The 23,547-nt window shown below is 36.0% G+C and overlaps 1 protein-coding gene across 2 annotated transcripts in view; it reads right to left on the bottom strand.

The window, feature by feature from the left end:
* Positions 1-23,547, bottom strand: part of Cep290 (centrosomal protein 290) — an 80,891-nt gene that overhangs the window by 23,854 nt on the left and 33,490 nt on the right. For both annotated transcript variants that reach the window (XM_052753223.1, XM_052753222.1), the window contains 13 exons: positions 20,691-20,864; positions 14,368-14,479; positions 12,643-12,848; positions 11,608-11,759; positions 9,799-9,910; positions 8,464-8,919; positions 7,054-7,218; positions 6,038-6,145; positions 5,700-5,834; positions 4,132-4,398; positions 3,456-3,563; positions 2,637-2,836; positions 1,025-1,238 (listed from right to left, as the gene is read on the bottom strand). In XM_052753223.1, the coding sequence (XP_052609183.1) occupies positions 1,025-1,238; positions 2,637-2,836; positions 3,456-3,563; positions 4,132-4,398; positions 5,700-5,834; positions 6,038-6,145; positions 7,054-7,218; positions 8,464-8,919; positions 9,799-9,910; positions 11,608-11,759; positions 12,643-12,848; positions 14,368-14,479; positions 20,691-20,864 (2,409 nt within the window). The remainder of the gene's footprint in view (positions 1-1,024; positions 1,239-2,636; positions 2,837-3,455; positions 3,564-4,131; positions 4,399-5,699; positions 5,835-6,037; positions 6,146-7,053; positions 7,219-8,463; positions 8,920-9,798; positions 9,911-11,607; positions 11,760-12,642; positions 12,849-14,367; positions 14,480-20,690; positions 20,865-23,547) is intronic.

Genomic DNA, 23,547 nt, shown 5'->3' with positions numbered 1-23,547 from the left:
ATTGACGTTACATATGAGCAGAATAAAATACAAAATAGGCAGTATTACTTTCTATTAGATGAAAACCCTAAGTGGTTTTAAGTATGGTACTATATACACCCCACGCCTATGATCTCAGCACCAGGTGGCTGAGGCAGAAGATTATGGCGAGCTTGAGGACAGCTTACACCCAATGAGTTCTAGGCCAGCCTGGTTACAGAGTGAAACCTGTCTCAACAAAGAAATGAAAGATTAACAAAAGGAATTTGTTTAAATATAATTCACAAACTCCCAAACCTTTTCAAATGAATTTCCTTTGTAACTGTACTTGGTTCTTCACAAATAGTTGAAAACCCTGAGACTTATTTTCAGAACCAAGCATTATGCCAAGCAATTCATATTATGAAAGAAAGCATATTTTGTTTGAAAATTTCCAAGTTTATATACTAGCAATAAATTCTTCACATAGGAAAAAAATTCACTTTGTGCATCCATCCATGTGAAATAGACTGAATTCAGGCAGATGAGTAGTGTTATTGGACATGAAGTATTTGCCCATAAAATTCATGAACCTTATAAGGTGGGAAATGTAGCATCTTCTAAACCACTTATCAAGTATGAGATAAACAGAAACAGAACACACAGTAAAGCTCCTACACTGTATTAAATCTAATGACCAGCTCTTCTCACAAAGCCACTGTGCTACCTTCTTAAATCCTTCTTCCTTTTCACCACCATATCACCCCAATCCCCTAAATTGTTCAAAACTGTTTCAGCTCCATGAAAACCCAACAGAACATGAGAAAACAACCAAGTTCAGATTTCCTTTCTTACAGACACTCAATAAATCACCACACGTAAAAGGATAAATTGTACTATATCTGCGTGTTACAGTAATAGCACTACCACAGCAGGGCCATGTGAAAGAATTCCTATGCACCAGCAGGAAGTAATGCTCACTCTTACTCTAATAGCTCTGGTGTGCCTTTTACAGGTCTCCACGTCTTCTCTCGGCCTTTTTCGTTTGGGGCCACCTGCCACTCACCTTCTGCTGCTTCTCCTTCAAGGCCAGTTGGTTCTTGAGCCTGTCCACTAGGTTCCTCATGGTGGTCGTTGGAGCTCTTGAGTTTGCTTCTCTCTGAGCCTGGAGTTCAGACTTCAGACTCTGGGACTCCTTTTGTGCTTGGACAAGAGCACACCGTAAGTCCTCCATTTCTGCTTTCGCTTTCTTTACCTCCCCGGCATGGTTTTCTTGGAGCCTGAGACAAAAAAGCACATGTACTTACCAGACTGGCCGTTGCGAGTAATATTTTGATTTGAAAAACAAAACAAAACAACTTAATAAAGGTATAAAGCCATGACTACAAGTACTTCATATGGTAAAAGACTATACATTTCAGAAATTATCATTTTTTTGCATGTGGGAATTAGACGGGAAAGCCTAAGTGATTTTCAGTACAGCACAGTGGTTCATGCCTAGGATCTCAGCACTGAGATAGCTGAAGGGCAAGATTACAGCACGCTTGAGGACAGCTTACACTATCCAGTGAGTTCTAGGCCAGCCTGGGTTAGAGTGAGGTATGTCTCAACAAAGAAATGAAAAAAGATGATATAAAATGTAAGTTTATAATCTAGTACATGGCATAAGATTAATATACAAAAAATAAATTCTCCTGTATATTCAATAGAACAAGAAAAACAAAGACAAACGAAATACTTCATACTATTTTCAAGAGAAAAAAAAATCTCAAGTGGCAACTACTTACATATTCACAAACATGTTTTCAAGGTATCTAAACACGTTTTAGAGGTATCTTGGGTCCAAGAGTAAATAGTCAAAGTTCTATTAAGGAATGGAATCCTAAGTGGGCCAACATTCTCACTTTCATCAGATATGAACTAAGGCCCAAAAGATGGTTCTATGATTAGAAACTGAACAACCAATTTTATGTTTAAAGGTCTATTTCTAAAAATGGCTGAATAATGATTCTTCTCTCTCTCTCTCTCTTTGGTTTTTTGGGACAGGGTTTCTCCATGTAACAGCCATGGCTATCCTGGAACTCATTCTGCAGACCAGGCTGGTCTCAAACTCAGAGAGATCCACCTGCATCTGCCTCCCAAGTGCTGGGATTAAAGGCGTGAACCACCGCAGCCTGGATAAATTACAATATTTAATATACAGAATGTTGTGAACACCCTGGCACTATAGTTTCTTTGTAGCTTTAATTAACAAACATTTATTGAACCTCTGCTTTTTATCACATACCCTCAGGTGTTTAAAAAAAAACTATATGTGAATTTAAAATTTTCAAGTTATTTTTGTACATTGTTCCACAGGGCCTTCATCTAACCACCCTGAAGCAGCCCAAGTAAACACTGCCATTTTCATTTACAGAGGATGACGTGGACAGTGGAGGTGATGAAAAATCAGATTTTTGAGTAAGACTGACCAGTTACAAACTGTCATTTTCCCACGTCCACTCAGTCACATTACTGAGCCTTCCTAAGGCCTTATTCCTAATGGAAAGCAGTGAATCTCAGGTAGTCCTGGGGGCAGAAGGGGAGGACAGACATCAAGGTCTCACAACAGTGCTCACACAGGCGTCAACAGAGCCCAGCTACCACTTGCTCACTTGTAAAAGATTTCTAAGATTTACCGTAATTTGGTATTTTCAAATTCTCTGACTTTTAACTCAGTGATTTCTTTTTGTCTTTCCAAATCTTTTGATACTTTCTTGAGTTTGGTCAAAAGTGAGGCCAGAGAGTCATCTTGTTCTGCTACTGTCTGCTCCATCTCGGCCAGACGGATGAAATGCTTGTTGGTAGGTACTGGAACAGGAGGCTGTTTTATTAAGTCCTATGAAATATGAATATATTAGTAATGAGTAAGTATAATCTGAAACTATGACTCATCCTTTACATTTCTTTACGAAGCAATGAAGTCTGCAATTTAAGAGGAAAAGAAGGATCAGGGAAGATAGACTATAGACTGTCCTCTGCATGCCCTGTTAATTTTAGCCAGCATATATGTACAGTGGAGGGTTATAATGGTGAATTAATGAGGTGAGGCTTAAGAAGCCTCACCCCACGGGTTAAGAGAAGAAGGGCCACTTTTCACACAGAAAGAACACAATGATCAAAAAGGAGAAGGTAGATGGTTAATTCAAAAGATGGAAAATAGATACAAATAAATTTATGGATGGAATTTGAAAAAAAAAGAGTAAACTCATAACTGGAGGCTTTGAGTCCATGGTAAAGGAATATAAATATGATTCTATAAGCAGTGACAATTACTGAGGATTGGATTTGGGTTTAAGAAAAATGATCACGTTTTCATGATCAGAGCTGGCTTTCATAAGATTATTTTGTCAAAACAAAGGTGGGGTGTGTTCTACTGTGAGATATGAAGAGGTAAATTTGAAATTATGTGATCTCAAATCTCAATAGAGAATAGAACCAAGTACTCAGAATCTTACCTGAGCTGTCTGCTTGAATTTATTGAGTGAACTATCGGCCTGTAGTTCTAATTTATGATGAAGAACATGAAGGTCTTCCTCATGCTTCTTAACAAGTTCTCTTTGTTCCTGTTTCATAGAAAGTTGAAGCTGTACTATGAATTATGACTGAAATAGATTCATATTCTAAAAGATCTCAGTTAATCTTTAATCTTCCAAATCCTCAAAACAAGAAAGACATAATTTCTCCATGCGTATGTATATTAGGCCATTATACATCTCTGCTAGCATGTGCTCATGTTGACCACCCAAGAGTAAATTACAATTTATTCTTAACATGTATCTGTCACCCTTCATTTGTTTCTAGAAACATTTTAAGATACTAGCTATCTCTCCGACTGTTCTAGAAAATTAATCTCCACAGATCACCACTGTTTCAATTTTTATTGGTAAGTCCATCTGACATTTCCTAAACCATCTAGCTTCACCATAGCAGATACCCATTTACCTCAGTCCACAAGAGGAAGATACATGTATACAACTGCCAGTTTTACTGACACATCTGTAATCCAATCATGTGAAAGAAACAATTCATAAATAGAATCATCTGAAAGCAAAAACGAACTACCACTTTAAGAGAAATATCATCGGGTGTTTGACCGAAACACACGGTAAGTAAAAGAGCATAAGCAAATACCTCTCTGGCTTTTTCCAGAAGATGCTGGTATTTTTTCAGGACTTCTTCCTTTTGATTTAACCTCGCCTGCATGTTAGCAATGGTTTGGTGGGCAATTTTCATTGTGTGATGAGATTTTGGTTCCAGCTCTTTTCTGTCTAGCTCAGCTAGAAGTTTCTCTCGATCAGCTGTGGCAGGCAATCGAAGCCTCAGTTCATTGATTACTTTGTCTCTTGACAGAATATTTTGCTCTGCCAACCGTAAAGCAGATTCTTTTTCTTTTAGTTTCTATAGGAAACACACAATAATTATTACAGGACAGCTTGTCCTTTAAAAATGCTTCATAAAAATTTTATTTATAAGCAAATAGTTTCACTTTGTTCTTCACATACTTATAATAGTCATTTGACAATAAAATTCTATTCATTACATTTTTCTGTGACAGTACATTTATTCACATATATATTTTAATTTACTCATAAGATTATCACTTGTTAAAAACTTTGTTAGGTTGAACACAAAATGTAATTAGTTAACTTTATTGATATCTTGCAGTTTAGAACTAGAAATGAGTGGTGGTACTAGAATTAGAAACAAAATGCAATTAAACCACCCCTTTGATGTCAGAAAAATAACGCAGAGGAGTTACTCAAGTCTAAGATTGGGATTTCGTTAACAGGTGAATGAGTCACTGCTTAGCAATGGGAAGTTTACCATACCAAAGCAGAAAAGAAGGTTTTAATATTCAGTAAGATTACAGCAGATATTTTAAAACTAGTCATTGAGTAGTACTTCGCAGAAACTAAAAATTTTAAATTAACTTTCCTGAATTGATTAAATAGAAAGAATTTTACTCAACAAATTCTTCTTAAATGCACTTACTAATATGTTTAGATGTAAACTAAACTTTAAATAATATTCAGCTTATATTATTTTTTAAAATTATTTTATTTTCATTGGTGTGAAGGTGTCAGATCCTCTGGAACTCGAGTTACAGACCGTTGTGAGCCGCCATGTGGGTGCTGAGAATTGAACCCGGGTCCTTTGGAAGAGCAGCCAGTGCTCTTAACCGCTGAGACATCTTTCCAGGCCCAGCTCATATTATTTTATAAATAATTCAATGAGCTGATTTGACCACCTACTAATCAAATTATCTACCTAGATTAACTAACTTCATTTGCTTCAACTTTACACACTCAAATAAAATGAACAAAGAAACTATTTAAAGGATGTACAACATATACTACAAAATAAGGGATAAAATAAATGGCGATGAAAACAGCAGTTAAGGGAAGGTAATACATTGTTCAGAAAGCTACAATTAAATGCCTTTTATTACCCTTGATGCTCACTTTTACATTTAGTGTTCCCAAAAGTAGAATGCAGTACATAAATGAATGGTAAATTCAAATTAACTGCATGGAATAGTCATTATCAGCTATTAGAAATAGTATATAAGAATAGAAAAAGAGAGGAATTAGCAGCAAATCCACCATTGTATACTTTATTGTCATTAGTAAATATTATTTAAAAAATTCCATAAACATACCTAATAATATACCAATCAAAATACAAATTCTTCCAATTACCTCTTCTAGTGACTTGCAAGTTGCTTGTGTTTTAAGAATTGTTTGAATATTTTCCTTAATTTTTCTTAGAGCAATTTCAAGTTGGTTTGGAAGGGGCAAGCTGGGGTCTGGCATTGATCCTGTAGCCTCTTCAAACTATTGAGAAATAACATGCTTTAAAAACAGCAGAGTAGTACTGAGGAAACAATGTTATATCTTTTAAATGTCTGAAAAGATCATAAACTAAATTTCACTTCTCTTTAAACAAAGAAACTCATGACATTTCACATAAAGTATATGCCCTACAGTTAAAAATACATGTAATTCAGAGAAGCAGCAAACATAGTCACTTTGCATACCTTTTGTGCTGCACTGAATATTTCATTTTGCTGACGGTCAAAAATGTCTAGTTGGCGCTCCAGCTCAACTTCTCTTTGATCCCAAGCCATTTGTCTTTCTTCATGAAACTAAGAAAGAAATTTATTTGTGTCAGGTGCATACACAGTGACATGAGCAGAAAACAGGCATATAGACATTTTCTTATTTAACCTCAGCTTTTGCTGTTATGACTATCACTCTTACTATATGGGAAAGGATACAAACTTCGGAGGTCAAGCAACTTGCCTAAGGTCACAGAGGCAGGCAGGTATGAAGTCATGAATCCATTCATTCATCCATATCAACCACGTCTAATGACACAGATTTTTCAAGCACTATTTGGGGCAATGCAAGCATAGCAATAAACAAAACCTAGTCCCTGTCACCAAGGAACTTACATCCCAGGAAGTGAGAAACAGGCAATAACAAACAACTATGTAAGACACCAGAGGACGGCAAACACTCTTTAGAAAATGAATCTTGATGGCACAATTTACTACTCAACACCAGGAGCCTTTGCAGTTCATTGGCAAGAAAAGGTATGTGAGTGAAGATCTTAAGGCAGTGACAGTGTGAACTATGAACAGAGTCTCTAGGATACAGAAGAAGAAAAACCTAAGCACGGGGAACACAACCTCTGCAGCGAATGTGTGTTGTATGCCTGTCACCTGGCTCTTAAGCGTCTACTTTCTCTACCCCATGCTGTGTTCTAAATCAACAGTCACAAGGAGCAGAAACTTGATTGCAGAAGTCAAATAACTAATAACAAACACAAATTAACTTTCCAAGTAAGCTCGCTGACATACTGCTTTTTTAAGCTTAACACTTCTGTTACAACTAAGTCAATTTGCATGTTTGGATTTGAAGAAGGAAGAAACAGGTTATTCTGTTACTCAATATAACGGGAGCTGTATTTCATCACAGTAATACAGTTAAGATGTAATGATCTGATGTTTGTAGCCTTAACAAAAGAACAGAAATAAAGAGAAAACGAAACCTTGCTCTGCTGCACAATTTCTTCCTCGAGACTGTTGATAGTTTGCTCATATTCAGAGATGATATTATTCAAGTATTTGATTTCTTCTTTACCCTTGACTAGTTCTCGATTTAGTTTAAGTTCTTGAAGGCGAAGTTCTTCTATTTTCACATGCCAATTCATTACCTAAATTGGATATAAATATAAATGCTATATAACTGATCATGATTTTAGTTGAAATTAATGGCAAACTGTATTAAGATAAAAAAAGTTAGCTCGTAAACCAAGACACATGACAAAATCATTTAGAATTTATAAAGATTATTCTAAATACGTACAATATTAAAATACAATATTCTTCACATTATTTTCAAATGAATAAACAGATATTAGTAACATTTGCTTTCTGTTTTTCACTCTTTGTCACGTGTTTTTTACACACTTACTGTCGTCACGTTATTGACATATTGGCACAACTTTTAAAACTAGAAATCCTACCCTGTCTACAGTGATGTAGCCACTGGGGACTTACTCACGCTGAGTGGACAGTTTCCCACTCCCACTCCCAGGAGTGGTGCTGGGCAAGCTCAGTCGGTAACAAAATGAACAGAAGCACATGAAACACAGGACAAGGATTCGATGGGAGGAAGTGGTGGGGTGAGGGAAGAGGAAGATACAATAAAGTGGAGGGATAAGCATGACAAGAATCATTATATATACATATAAAACCGTCAAAGAATAAATTTTGAGAAATCAGTCCAATAAATGAAAATTAAAAAAAAATAAACTCTAAGTATTTCTACCACAGAGAATAGGATTTAATTGCAAGATAATTATTTACCATTTAATTCTTCCCAAATGATGGTAAAAACTAATCTTTAAAAAATAAATGTCAAAGTCGGGCGGTGGTGGCGCACGCCTTTAATCCCAGCACTCGGGAGGCAGAGGCAGGTGGATCTCTGTGAGTTCGAGGCCAGCCTGGTCTCCAAAGCAAGTTCCAGGAAAGGCGCAAAGCTACACAGAGAAACCCTGTCTTGAAAAACCAAAAAAAAAAAAATGTCGAAATCTATGAAAACTGTAAGTATATACAAGGAATATCTATAAGTAAAAACATATAAAAACAAAAAATTCAAACAGGAAATGTTTGTGCAGAGTAGAAGTCAACTGATAACTATTAAATCATTTAATTTATTATACTTAATATTTATTTGAACTTTTCTAGAACGTTTAAAATTCTGTACTATTATACACAAAAAAAGTATTTTTGCTAAAGATCTTTGCTTAGCAAAGTACAAATTTCTAATTTATAAAATCAAAGCTAATTACCACTAGTATTTTAAATGCACAAATTGAACATTCGTCACACAGCTACCTATTAAGAGCAATACCACTACATAACATGGGAATACTGAATTTCAGATCAAGTTTTACCTTTTGAGCTCCCCTGGCATCTTTTAATGTGCTTATCAATTCTTCTAAGCCTTTCAATTTTAATTCCATCTCCAGCGTTTTGTTTTCCATATTTCTGTGTTCTTGTTGAGAATCTTTCATTTCCTGCATTATCTTCAGTTTGTCATTTTGCAGCTGAATCATGGTTTTGGAGAACTTTTCCTGCTGAGCCAAGGGTAACGCCCCACTGAACTGTCTTCGTAGAGACTGAATGGTTTGGCGCAGGTGTTTTGCTCTGTTTCTGCCTTCCAGGCGAGCATAGTAGAGAGTCTGCTCTTTCTCATCCAGTTTCTGCTCCAGGCGCAAACTGTAGGCCTCCATCTTCTGGAGTTTCGACGTAACTGTCTCCAACTTACCAAGAGCAGTGGCCTCACTAATTTGAAGAGACACAAGATGTTGGTGCAGTTTGGCAATTAGTGCCTTTTCATCAGATTGTGCCTAACAGTGAAAAGTACACAGTTATAGTAAATTTCAAGGTTTTTTAAATAAATATATCATGGGTTCAAAGTCACGGTTTACTAAATAAAAATGTAAAACACTGTTGCACATGAGCTTTTTTTTAAAAACAAACAATGAATTTAACTAAACACAATAGTTACCAACTATATATTCAGAATGAAACATATTTAAAATTCTAATTAAATGATAGTTGGAATGGTAGTGTTTTTGCCTTTTAGTTCTCATATAACATTAACAGCACAATTTTGATACATACATAATAAATATACAAGCATATGTATTTATATATAAATTTATATTTATATTGTAATATATTTACATTTTATATATATTTTATATAGATTGTAATATATAAATATAACATTATATACAAATGATTATCTTTTTATTCTCTCAAAACTATAGAACATGGGGTTATATGAAAAGTTACAAATATGTACAAGAGAAAACACAGTCAGTAAGGATTCATTAATTATTTCTCCTTAGTGTGTTAACTGATAGCTGTCAAATGCATATATAGGTATTTCAAATAAAAGAAGTTTTCTACTGTTGGGCGGTGGTGGCGCACACCTTTAATCCCAGCACTTGGGAGGCAGAGACAGGTGGATCTCTGTGAGTTCAAGGCCAGCCTGGTCTACAATGTGAGTTCCAGTACAGCCAGAACAGTTAGTTATACAGAGAAACCCTGTCTCAAAAAATCAACAACAAAAAAAACCCAAAAAAGATGTTTTCACAGTCCCAACTAACAGAAACAGGTTTCTACTGCACTACTTCCGGTTAGCACTCCACATTTACTCCAGTGTCTGCGGTGAGCTCAGCAAACAGCAGACTAAACACAGGAGGCAGCACTATACACACCTGGTAGTCTAGCAGCTGCGTTCTGAGGGATTCCACTTCCTTCTCCCTGGACTGTTGTTGCAAATTCAAAAAATCAACTTGTCTTTTGGCAATATCAGAAATCTCTTTCAGTCTAGAAAGTGATAAAATACTTAAGGAACAATTCAGTAAATACCAAAAGCCCTAATTTTGAGACATCACTCTAGAAAAGCAACTGGTTTTTAGCATCTCTTCTTTGTGTCAAATCCAAAGAGATCAAGGGTCTCTTGAACTATTTCATGAAACCTAATTCCATATGAGACCAAAAAGTGATCTATAAAAACATCTTACTCTGGGAAGCCCATCACCTGTGGTATAGAATAATATATATACATTTTGAAATATAATGCCATCTGTTGGGTGAAACTGAGATTGTGACTTACGTCATTTTCCAAATGCAGGTGGTCAGAGAACGCTTGCTCCCACACATTTTTCCTAAGATACTTTTTATTATATTTAGGAAATGGTAGGTCAACGTACATAGGCTAATCTGTTCTCACTGCCTAGTTAAGAATCAATGTAACTGCCGGGCAGTGGTGCACACGCCTTTAATCCCAGCACTTGGGAGGCAGAACCAGGCGAATCTCTGAGTTCGAGGCCAGCCTGGGCTACAGAGTGAGTTCCAGGAAAGGCGCAAAGCTACACAGAGAAACCCTGTCTCGAAAAACCAAAAAAAAAAAAAAAAAAAAAAAGAATCAATGTAAAACTCTCATTTTAACTTTTACATTATGTGCTTCATACACAGAACTTTATATATGAAAGTTATGTTACATATGTAAAGTGTGATTAGTTTATTTCAATTTATCAGTTAGCTGAAACACACACACACACAAAAACAAATTATACATTTGCACAAATTTCCCTTATGATTTCTATAACATAGCCAAATGAAAAAGTCTTTTGTTTTAATTTGAGCTAAGTAGAACATATACGTCAGGTTTCCTCACACTGATCTGAGGGCCTCTATAATAAAATATAATGAAATGAATAGCTATAAATTAGTCATCTACAAGGTAAGGTTTAGGAGAAGAAAGAAACAAAGTCAATCACAATGGAAAGAGTTAAAAATGACTGATTTTCCCAAAAGGACTCTCAAATGCTCTAAATGGATGGCTATAATTTTTTAAGTAAAACACACACACACACACACACACACACACACAATTCTAATAGTTATTTGTGCTTGACACATGAACTCAATGTTCCCCACTGAAGAAGCACCTGACTAGAAAAGTGAGTGCATTGCATGTATTTAGTATTCTAAAGTAGTTGGGCATATTTCCTCCTGCCAAATGAAAAAAAACTTTTACCTCAGTGTTAGTAGTTCCTGAGTACATGAATTAATATGTCAAATGTCTTGCAGAATACCTACCACATAGCTAGTTCCTAAAAATGTGAATTAAATCAAAATAGAATTAATTATGAATTATGTTTACATCAACCTTATAAAAAGGTAAAATTCTTTTCAAGTTAATAAAATAAATACTAAGTGACCACTGTTCTTCTATCCATTTCTCCTGAAAAACAGGCAATATGAGTGAGATATGGACCCTACTTGGTTTCTGTTCCAGCTTTAGTGCCCTCTACAGTTGCATCTGACATCTGGCAGGGAGACACACTTTGACAGGTCATTTCCTCTTTGATGTAATGTCACCTGGTTAAAAACCCTGATATTAATCCTTTTCTTAAAAACAAAGTAAGTATGGATATTGTCCCATATGTCTGTAGTTATCTTCTTAAAGACAAATCAAATAGACACATGAAATGACTAAAATGTTTGTGTGCACTTACTTAGACACTTCAACCTTGAGTTCGACCTCACTCTTCTCTAATTCCAGAATCCGCTGTCTGTCGGCATCACTCACTGCCTTGTTCACGCTATCAGCTAATTCATCTCTCAACATCTGCTCCACCTTCTGTGCATCCAGGTTGATTTTGGTAAGCTGTGGAAAAGTAACAATAAGATATTCCTCAGGACTATTTCACTTTATTTACTCTGTTTTACCTTACGCTGGGACCAGAACCCAGAACCTGTGTAAACTAAGCATGCCAATGAACTACAGCCACGGCCTAAGCACATAACTTCTAGACTTCTGAGTACTATAGTCTTCTTTATTTTCACCCGAGTCCAGAAATAGATACAAAGTGGTAAGAACAGACTAAAGAAAGAATCAAGAACAAATTATAAAAAAGATGTAGTATAGTCCAATTCCATCATAAATTATTTATTTTAGGCAATCACTAAGAATTTTTTAACTATAAACAAAGTACTTACAAATAGTTAGAATTATATACATTTTACAAAATCATATAAATTTTTATTAATATTTAGTGGCTTAAAATAAAAATTATACTTACACTTTGGAAAATATATCAACCTAAGGGAACATCTGTAAGGTGATGTTTAATCATAAGTTGCTGAATATTTGCAGACTGCTTAATTCAGACCACACTAAAAATCTTTAATAATTTCCTATTAAAGTTTTTGAAAGCAGAGATTTCTTACTATTTTACCTCTTATTATAGTCTTGCACCCAAACACATTTTTTTAAATAATAGGATTGGAAGACAATTTACTTTTTAAAGAAACAACAATCTTCTGTTCGTTATAACTAATACCATGATATTGTCAAGAAAGAATTTGTTTACAGAAATAAGAAGTTTAATCTAAAGCAATCCAGATTTTAAAATAATTGTCTGTATATCCATTATAAGAAATGCAAATGCTGCATACATGTTACCTTAGAGACACAAAGTTCTTAATAATCCAATAACTACTATCACTAATTTTTACTATCTAGTTACATAATAAAAATCATATCAAACCTCAGTGAATTTGGTTTCCAATTCAAAATTACGTTCTTCCATTTGTTTTAATGAAGTCCTTAAGTGTTCATACATTTTCTGACAGTGTTCAGCCCTCTGCCGTTCATTTAATTCCTTCATCTCCAACACAGTGATTTTTTTTGAAATAGAAACAATGTCACTATTTGTCATTGATTTCCTTGCCTTATCCATGTTTGATTCATTTCCTGTAGGTAATAATACATTACACAAAAGATAATTCAGAAGAGGTATAAAAAAAAGTAGTACAGTTCTATAGCAAAGAATGGACTTTATAAATTAAGACATATCTGCATTCTTCTCTTTATTTATTCCTACCTGTCTGATGCCTATCCATTTATTCTTTCTAGAAGACAATTCTCCATTAATCAAATGACAACAAAAACTATTTGGTGTAGGATAATCTTTTTGTGCACTGTGAAAATGTGTCTCTGCTAAGGCACCTTCTGATTGGTTTAATAAAGAGCTGAACAGCCAACAGCTAGGCAGAAGAGGATAGGCAGGACTTCCGGGGAAAGAGAGGAACTTTGGGAGGAATCTGAGGCGCTAGAGATTCACCAGCCAGACACAGAGGAAGTCGGAATGTAAGGTACTGAGGAGAGGTAACAAGCCACGTGGCAAAACACAGATTAATATAAACAGGTTAACTTAAGTTTCAAGAGCTGGCTGGGAACAAGCCTAAGCTAAGGCCAACCTTTCATACTTAATAAGAAGTCTCTCTGTCATTATTTGGGAGCTGATGGTCCAAAGACAGTCTGACTACAACTATAAGATTACTAAAACACCAATGTGAGGTCAGTGCAGAGCTGTCACAGGCTGGAGGGTTGGAACAAGTTCAAATGAACCACTTGCTATGGAAAGATGTTAACGTCACTGGGGCAGTAGAGGATAGCAGTGTCACTTTGGACCTGCAAGTGCAATAACTTGATTTTTAATGTTATCAAACACCAAGCTCGAAAGTAAAGTCTGAAGTTATATGATTAAGAAATTGTACAAGCATAATCTCAAATCATGAGCATTCTTTTGGGTCTTGTATACACGTAGTATCAAATACTATCATATTGTAATTTTATATACAAATATATGGCAATTCAGATATAAATAAAGGTAATCTTTGTAGCATTCTAAATAATGGCAAAATAAAAAAAATCCCTAACACTTTAATCATAACCACTCAAATAATAGGATATTGCATGAATTTTTATAAGATAGATGATTAAATTATAGAAATACTTTATTTCTATATAAATAAATTTATTTAAAGTGCATAAAATATAAAAATATACATAAGAAAAATATGATATTATTGCAAATATAGGTAACAAAAATTCTCAAATTTTCTTTGATATTTTATGGTGATCTTTTCACTTAAAGGTATCAAATAATATACAACACCAACTGTACTCAGAAAAACATATATTTCAAACTTATCACTAGGTTTTATTGTTAAAATAATTCAAAATAACTAGTGTTTAAACACAAATTAATAATACATGATTTTACTAGGAAAAAAAAATCTCATGTGAGAACTATAAACCAAGCACCCAGGATATTATTCATCATCTGTATGCTAAATTAATCTGTAGGGTACAGTTCATCTTTTGAAATCAAACTAAATCCCCGTATCTTACTATAGAAAAGGAATTTTCAGTAAAACAGAAGCACTGTTAGAATTGACCTCTTGATATTATCAGTCTTAAGACTTACCTAATTTAGTTTCTTGTTCCCAGGCTTGTTCAATGGTATGCAGCTTTTCCTTTGTAATCTCTAGTTCTTTACTTATAACATCCATCTGTTCTTTTAAAGATGCGTTTTCACACTGAAGGAGAGACAGACATAGAGATGAACTACCCGGCAAAGAGGATGAGTGCCACAGAAGTGACTGCTTTGACTTTGTGCATTAGCTCTTAAAACTCACAATCTACGTTTTAATCTAAAAATTTAAGCTTTATTATAAAAAGATGCAAATAAAGATCACACACTGAAATTAACTAGATTCAAAAATATTTTTTACAATTACAGTTTCTCACACATCACACACACACAACACACACTAATAAAAATAATAATGAAACTCTTGTATACAATAAATACATCTGGCTCTAGACTTCCAAGTATTAGACTTTGCCATTAAAGACACCTACTTATTTTAACCAACAAGGAGTACAGAGGGTTTCATAACCTTCACAAACTCTTGTTTATTTGCCTCATTCATACAAGCACTTTAATGCATAGCCCTAGTACATCATCTGTGGGAGCTAGATGTTAAGAGTAAGAAGAAGTAAGCACAAATCCCACATTTCACAGTCTTCTCCATTTAGAGTCTGTGTATATGTGAGTGTGGTAGAATCCCCTGTGCTAGTTTCTTCTTGTTGCTGTGATAAAATAGCCTATCACAAAAACACTTTTGGGGTGAGCTTATTTAAGGCGTATATTTCCAGGTTACCTTCTATCATTAAGGAGACTTCAAGACAGGAACTTGCAATAGCTAGTCATGTCACCTCCAGTCAAGAACACAAATAAGTGCATGTATGCTTGCTTGCTTGCTCACATCAGCCTGATTTCTCCACTCTTACACAGAGCAGAAACCCCCTCCTAGGTAACAGGTACACCACAGTAGGCTTTGTATTCCCATATTAATAAATTTAGTTAAAACAATCCCCCACAGACATGCCCACAGGACAACCCACTATTGATAATCCTTCATTAAGACTCACATTCCCTAAATTCCAAAATCTGTAGTACTAGGCTCTTAATTTTGCTTATTGTTGCTGAGGTCTTCTAACACCCAATCTTTTTCCAATGCAGTCCCATTTTCACTTCTCTGAGCCTTTAAACTCTTGTCTTGCTTTAAATCAGCACTTTCAACCTTCCTAATGGTTCAAACCTTTAATACAAGTCCTCATGTTGTGGCAACACCCAACCATAAATTTATTTTCGTTGCTACTTCGTAACTGTAGTTTTACTACTGTTGTGACTCATAATGTAAACATCTGTGTTTTCTGATGGTCTTAGGCGACCTCTGTGAAAGGGTCATTTGATCCCAAAGGGGTAGCAAACCAGAGGTTTAGAACCACTGCCCTAGAGCAAGAACTAACGTAAGGTAAACAGAGAAAGAATTTGACTTTTTGCCATTCAAGTGATGCCTAAATGTAGGAGTGGGTAACATGATTCACGTGGTTCATGACTATCATTTTAGCCAGTGAAAAGGATTTAAGACTGGAGATAGCAATGTGAGTAACAGCTGCAAGTAAACAAGGTACAGAGAAAAACCAAGACAATGCCATTAGAGAACGATAGGGCATAAAAGATGTGATTATCGTGTTAAGATTATAAATGAATTACAGAAAGGACAGGAGACAAGGAAACAAGGGATCCTCGCTCACTCTTACTCTCACTCTCATTTTGGTTTGCTGTTTGAGACAGGATCTGTATACAGACTAGGCTGACGTTGGACTTACGATCCAATTGCTTCTAACTCCCAAGTGCTGGGATTAAAGGTGTATGCAACCACAGCAGTCTCAACAGTTGATTTAACTGGATGGTGGGTCTTACATAGCATAGAGAAGAGTCTTGAAAGACTGGGTTTTGAAGTAGCTATCATGCAGCCCAGTAGAAAATTCCTTGACTATAAAAAAAACTATGACAATTTTAAAGGGGTCACAAATCTCTTGGCATTCCTTATATTGAGAGGTGGGGACTGGACTATGCTGTCTTTCACTAAATTTTGGAAGCCTTGTGACTGTTGATCAATAGACAACAGTAAAGAATGACATATTCCTCTTCCAGAGTTATAGAGAGCAGCATGATTTCTACCTTGTTAGTTACACAAGAGCTGTGAGAAGTTCAGTAACACTGAGAGAGTGCCAGGCTGTGAGCTCCAATGTGTGGAGTCACAGGTAGACACTGGTCAACATCCCCAGCAGACACAATCAGCCTTCAGTCATCCCTGTTGGGTGCCAGTTATGTGAGTGAAAGGGTTTTCAGATTAACCTCGGTCCCACTGCCCCTCCTGTTCAGTCATTCTTCTTTTTTTCCAGTGAAATATTTTATTCAAAATCATGTTTTCATATAGTAAATTTTGATCACAGTTTCCCCTCCCCACCTGTCATTCTTAGCCTAGACACCAGACACTAAAGAAGAAAGATAAATTATCTGTAGCAGGTGACTTTGGGTTCCGATATCAAGAAGCTACAGCAAGAATAAAATGATTATTGTATTCACTAAATTTTACAGGCAGTTTTGTTACACTGCAATTTGGGGGCATGAACATTTAACAAGCATTTTGAGACGAATTAATTATTAATACCGTTGAGTTAAAAGATAGTTATTAAATTACAAGGTATATGAACTTTTAAAAGAGATTTTAGTTGTAATTGTGTACCTGTGTGTATCTGTATGTGGCATAGGCATGGAAGTACATGTGCCCACAGTTCAGATGCCCCTGAAGCTTGAGTTCCAGGCAGCTGTGAGATGCCTGACCATGAATGCTGGGATCTGCACTCAAGTCCTCAGCGAGGGCAGCAGGCACTCTTAACACCCGTGCTTTTCCCCCAGTCTAGGTATATCCCTAGCTCATATCCATCTACTAATTTTCAGGAGTGATGGGAAAACAGAAGAATTAAGCTACAAGCTACTCACTGAAGGCAAACAATATCCCTCAGCAAGTGTAAGCTCCTGGGTGCAAGCCTGAGAAGCTGTGTTCCATCCCCGGAACCTACCATGGCCGGACTCCTGAAAATCACTGACCTGAACACATATGCAAACACACACACACACATAGACACACACACAAATAATAATAGTAATAGTAAATAGAATTTAAAGAACTCGTTTTTGAAGACCAGAGATGGAGTTCAGAGGTTCAGTTATTGACTGAATTTGATATTTAGCAATACAAAATAAGGAAAGAAATGGCTCACTGGTAGCTAACTGCAGGTTTATCATCAAGAGCTTTGTTAGTACTAGAAAGAGAAAACAAGCACATGGAGAATGGGAAAAGGAAATTATTACTACATCTAAATAATCAGAATTATCTTTGAACAGTAACAGAATCACCTCTGGTCTTCAGCAAAAGCAGTAAAAAGTAAATGGATCATGATCATTCCTAGGTAGTATTAATACATAATGACTAAGCCACCTTGCAGATGTCATCAGAAACACAATGTTTGATTTACTCAGTACGTTCCCCTAAGCAAGTAAGAGCTTGTGAGCTCTCCAAATTATTTATGATTCCATGCTTATGGGAGGATCTGAAAGGAGATTAAGCCTAAAGACTATATACCTCAGTTTCTACTGAGAAGCCTGTAGACAATATTTCCTCAATTTCCACTGAGAAGCCTGTAGACACATACCTCAATTTCCACCGAGAAGCCTGCAGACATATACCTTTATTTCTACTGAGAAGCCTGTAGACATATATATCTATTTCTACTGACAAGCCTGTAGACATATACCTCAATTTCCACTGAGAAGCTGTAGACACATACCTCAATTTCTACTGAGAAGCCTGGAGACACATACCTCAATTTCTACTGAGAAGCCTGTAGACATATACCTCTATTTCTACTGAGAAGCCTATAGACATATACCTTTATTTCTACTGAGAAGCCTGTAGACATATACCTTTATTTCACTGAGAAGCCTGTAGACATACCTTAATTTCCACTGAGAAGCCTGTAGACAATATTTCCTCAATTTCTACTGAGAAGCCTGTAGACACATACCTCAATTTCTACTGAGAAGTCTGACAGATACCTCAATTTCTATTGAGAAGCCTGTATACATATACCTTTATTTCTACTGAGAATGATAAAAATCAAAACTTTCTTGCTTAATTTTTAAAAACATAGAGAGTTGGGCTGGAAAGAACACTGGCTATAGTTGTCAGTAACTCCAATTCCAGAAGGTCCAAGAACCTCTTCTGGTCTCTGCAGGCACAGCAAGCATGTGGTACACATATACACACTCAAACACAACACCCCTACACATCAAATCCAGACAAACAGCTCAGTGGATACATCTGTTTGCTGTGCAGTGTGAGGACTAGAGTTTGGATTTCAAGCATCCATGTAAACAGATGGGCAAGGAGGCAGCAGCTTCCAGTCTCAGCATTCAGGAGGCAGAGACAGGACCTTCAGGTCAAGCTGGCTATGTAGACTAGCAAATTGGCAAACTTCAAGTTCAGTTTCACTAAATAAAAAGTGAGGAATGATTGAGGAAGATACTGACATCAACTGCAGACCTCCACATGCATGTGCACATATGTGCATATTCATCTGCACAAGTCAGTGTGCCATATACATGCCAACACACACACATACCACCACCACCACCAACAACAACAACAACAAGGAAATAAAGATTAAGAAGCAGTAAACAGAATAATGAAAGGTCTGGACTGTACATACTATAGTCTAATGAAACTTATGACATTCCATTACTCTCGCCTCTGTGTGTGATGTGTGTGAGAATAGGCACACATGTGATGAAATGTGTAGAGATCTAAAAACAGCTTTTGGAAGTCTGTTCTTGCCATTCATTTTGAAACAATCAGGGTATTTTCTGATTGTTTCTGTGCTGTAGAATTCAGACTAGCTGGCCACAAGCTTCCAGGCAAGGCAATTTTCCTCTCTATCTTCCTTCTGGCTGTAGGAGTGATGTCATTATGGGTTGTAGCTGAAGTTTTCCTGGTCCTGCCTGGCCTACAGTCAGGACAAATCTCTCTCACCTGCCAGTCCCGTAGCTGCTCAGACCCAAGTAAACACACAGAGACTTATATTACTTATAAACTATATGGCCGTGGCAGGCTTCTTGCTATCTAATTCTTGTATCTTAAATTAATCCATTTTTATTAATCTATAAGTTGCCATGTGGCTTGTGGCTTACTGGTACTTTACATCTTACTTATCATGGAGGCGGCATCTGGCAGCGTCTCTCTGACTCAGCCTTCCACTTCCTAGAATTCTCCTCTCTCCTTATCCTGCCCATACTATACTTCCTGCCTGGCTACTGGCCAATCAGCGTTTTATTTATCAATCAATCAGAGCAACTCTCACAGCATACAGACATCTTCAACAATGGGTCCAAACTGGCTTTTTTTCCCCCCCATGATGTAGTAGTTGTCAACTTGACACAATCTATAATCAGCTGGGAGATGGCTCCTCTGGGGGATTATCTTGATTGCATTAACTAATGGAGGAAAACCCATCATGACCATAGACAGGATTACTTCCCTTACTGGGGCAGAAGACTATATAAAGTGGAGCAAGCAAGCTAAGAAATAGGAAGGATGCACTCAGCTGTGCCTTGACTGTAAACACAATGTGACCAAATTGCTTCACGCTCCTGCTATGTTGATTTCCTTACCATGATAGACTCTACCATGAACTGAGTTAGATAAACCCTTCCTTTTAAAGTTACTTTTGTTGGGGTGATTTATTACACAAATGGAAAAGAAACTAAAACATATGCATTTTATGGATCCAAATTACTTGTCAAATATGCTTTTGCATTCACAGCCATCTCCTTCATTCCCCACCCTAATTTTCAATATTTCTAAAACATAAGAGAATGGAGATTTGGAGAGCTCATCCAACATCTAGGAAATGCCATTAATAATGCATCCACAGTCAAATAAATTCATCATAAGAAACCAAATCTAGGAATTCTGAGATCAGGGTAAGAAAAGAAAGGAATGGGTACTGAATAGCATTTCTCCCTTTAATTACATGTGTGCCATGAAAGAAGTTTGGGTCAGCTAACTCATACAAGGCACGTAAGAGGATGACCTAGATAAAGTCACTTTAAGCTATTTGCAATTATAGATAGACAGTATGTTACTTTTAGGTATATGCATTGATATCTGGGACAAACCACAATTAGATTAGACCTATAATATACCTCTACTACAATTACATAAATAAAAACCAGCTTTAATTACTTGAAATCAGTAAAATTCCTACAGACCCCATGATGCCCTCAAGGTAAAGTGGCTAGTATACCAAGGTTCAAAGATCATACCCACTCACCTCTAGGTGTTCTAAGTTACTTGTTCTTTGAACAAGCATGTTATCTTTCTGCAATATGTCCCTGTACTTAGTAGTCAGTTCATTGTACTGTTTATTGGCCAGTTCTAGTTCAGACAGAGAAACACTATTATCTACAACTTTCTGGAGAGCCGCAATTTTGAAGGTAGCCATTTCCTGGAAAAAAAAAAAAGATACACTGAGTTAAATTTGCTTTTTTTTCTGGTAAAGCATTAGTCACTTTTAAGAAAGATAATTCAATTGAAAGCAAAGCAGATTTTAAAGCCACTTGAAAAATATATAATATTTATAATGTTATTCTTTCATATAAGATACAATATTTGGAAAGTTTTAATTAGCAATTTAAATGAGTCCTTTTATAACTTGTCACAGTAAAATGAAATATAGTTAACTTAAGGAAGTATAATAATCAGCAATCACTCAGAAATCATCGTTTGATGCCTGCCTATTCTAAATTTTAGAAGATTAAAATCAATTATTTGACACTTTGTGACGAAATTAGCATAGACTAAAGGAACCTTTACATGTTAGCTATGTTTGCTTTCTTGAAGTCACACAAACTCATTTTTGGTTCCTATTATTGAATGATTAAAATATTTAAATAGTAATAATAAGGACTTAAGTTATCACTCATTTCATATTTGCTACAATTTAATATAGAATATTCTTCCTCCAAAGAGACATGTTAAAAGTGTATTCTCTAGAATGGTGCTGTCAGGGAATTGAACAACTAAGGTGTGGAGTCTGGTGGAAAGTCTTCGGTCACTTGGAAGGTGCTTTCAAAGAGTACTTTGGCACCTCTGTCCCTTCATGCTCTCTTTCTCTTTGTACTGTAATTGGCTATGTTAAGAAGGCCTCTACTACCCACACTCTACTATGATGCTCTTGTGCCACCACAGGCCAAGGTAATGAGATCATATTCCCAAGCCTCCAAATTTCTGAACCAAAACCAATTTTTCCCATTTCTCCGTTGAATTATCCTAGGTATTTGGTATAGTCCTGGGAAGCAGAGTAACGTATGTTCTATGATAGCTCTGAAAGTCAATCAAAGGCACTAAAGTGGTTTGATTAAAACAAACAAGGTATGGGACTCTTAGTTCTGTCCGGTAAGATGCTCTATGATAAGCTGAAGTCACATAAAAAAGCATAGTGAAGTGGTGGAAGCGAGGGGTGCAGTAACTAACCAAGCTCACGAAGTGGGATGAAGAAGTTGCAGTTATAATTCATTCCTGAGCATAGTGACTTCATATCTAATTGCAACAGCTTCTCTTCGTATAAATAAATACCTACTATTCTACCTTGTTCTAGGGTGTGGTTTCATTTTGTGAGGCAGGCTGGATAAAAGACATGGAAATATGTTTTGTTTCCTTTAAAATATCCCCTTTTTATTTTCTATTATAAAAAATAAAATACAAAAACCAAAAAGTAAAAAAAAAAACTGTTTGAAGAAAGAGAGAGGATGACAGAGAACTCCAGCTGTATTTAAGCACTAATCTGTATCGGTAAAACTCCAAAAGTCTAATCTTTCTAAAGGCCACAAAAATAAAAACAAGAACTTTCCTAAGTCTCAGACTCACTCTTAATTCCTGTCCAAATAGAAATATCTCTCGGGTGAAGGGACAGACACGTGTAAGTGGGTACTCACTCCCAGGTCCTGTTTCTGGTGCAGAAAAACCACCTGGACGGTGTTCTGCTATCTAGCGAGCAGAGCATGGGGCAGCAGCTAGACATTTCTCACTAAATATTTCAAAACATAAATGTTTTATATATTCTAACTCACTTTAAAAAATCCTAATATTGAAAGCAAAAAGAAAATAAAAAGACTAGGGAATCCTTGCAAGTTACTAGAATGTTATTTTTGCCAACACATGCCCAATAGGATAGATTCCAAGGAAAATAACAACTGCAAAGAAATTTTAGGACATATTAATAAGTGTTACAGACGTTATTATTTTTAATTAATATGTGATATCTGATAAAATAATTACTTTAATCTTTCCGTTTTCTATGCAAAACAATGAAGAAAATAACATTACAAAGTTAAATGAGTTTAGGGACTAAAACAGTGTAATAACGACTTCATAATGCTAAGTTTGAATTGGCAATAACAATATGAACTGGTATTCTAAAATTACACACGACAGTCCCTATATTGTCCAAGGAAAGAGACAAGCAGCAATAACATTCCAGAGCAATGACACTATGGAATCAGTTCTGGGTATGTAAATATTTTACCCTCTAAAAAGAGACAGAGCTCTTTAAAGAACTGGATTACTTTAGATCCACTGAAGTAGTGTGTAAATTAGGTCTAGAAAAATTTTTTATGCCAGAAAACAAATCAAGCTTGACTCAAAAACTAATGGACCCTTGCTAAATATCTAAGAGACACCGTCAAAAGCCTCCTAATGGAGAAAGTTGAAAGTCATCAATTGAGTAAAATGAGCCTAATGTTTAAAGTCTGTGCATCTACCATTATAACCAAAGAAGAACAATCTTAGGAGGAAACAAAGCAATGCCCCCAGAAACAGAGCACACACACACACACACACACACACACACACACACACACACACACACACACACTGCCCTTCTCTACCTGGTGGTGAAAAGGGAAGATCAAAGCACTCATACTGTCTTCATGGTGGGAAATATACTTCAAGAGGACTTGACACCCTGGCCAATGACAGAAGTTCTCTACTTTCAAAAGACTGTAACAGCACTAATAATATGAGAAAATCATGAGCACCCATTCCAGTCAATAATCATGAATGCTAAAATTATTGAGAAAAATAGCAAAAGACCCATTATGTATAACACGCTAAAATCTTACCAGTTAACC

The sequence above is a fragment of the Peromyscus californicus genome, unplaced genomic scaffold (assembly GCF_007827085.1).
Source record: "Peromyscus californicus insignis strain IS unplaced genomic scaffold, ASM782708v3 Scaffold_24__1_contigs__length_46423439, whole genome shotgun sequence".
Classification (NCBI taxonomy): domain Eukaryota; kingdom Metazoa; phylum Chordata; class Mammalia; order Rodentia; family Cricetidae; genus Peromyscus; species Peromyscus californicus.
The sequence above is the reverse complement of the archived record's forward strand: the minus strand, read 5'-3'. Positions and strand labels throughout refer to the sequence as shown.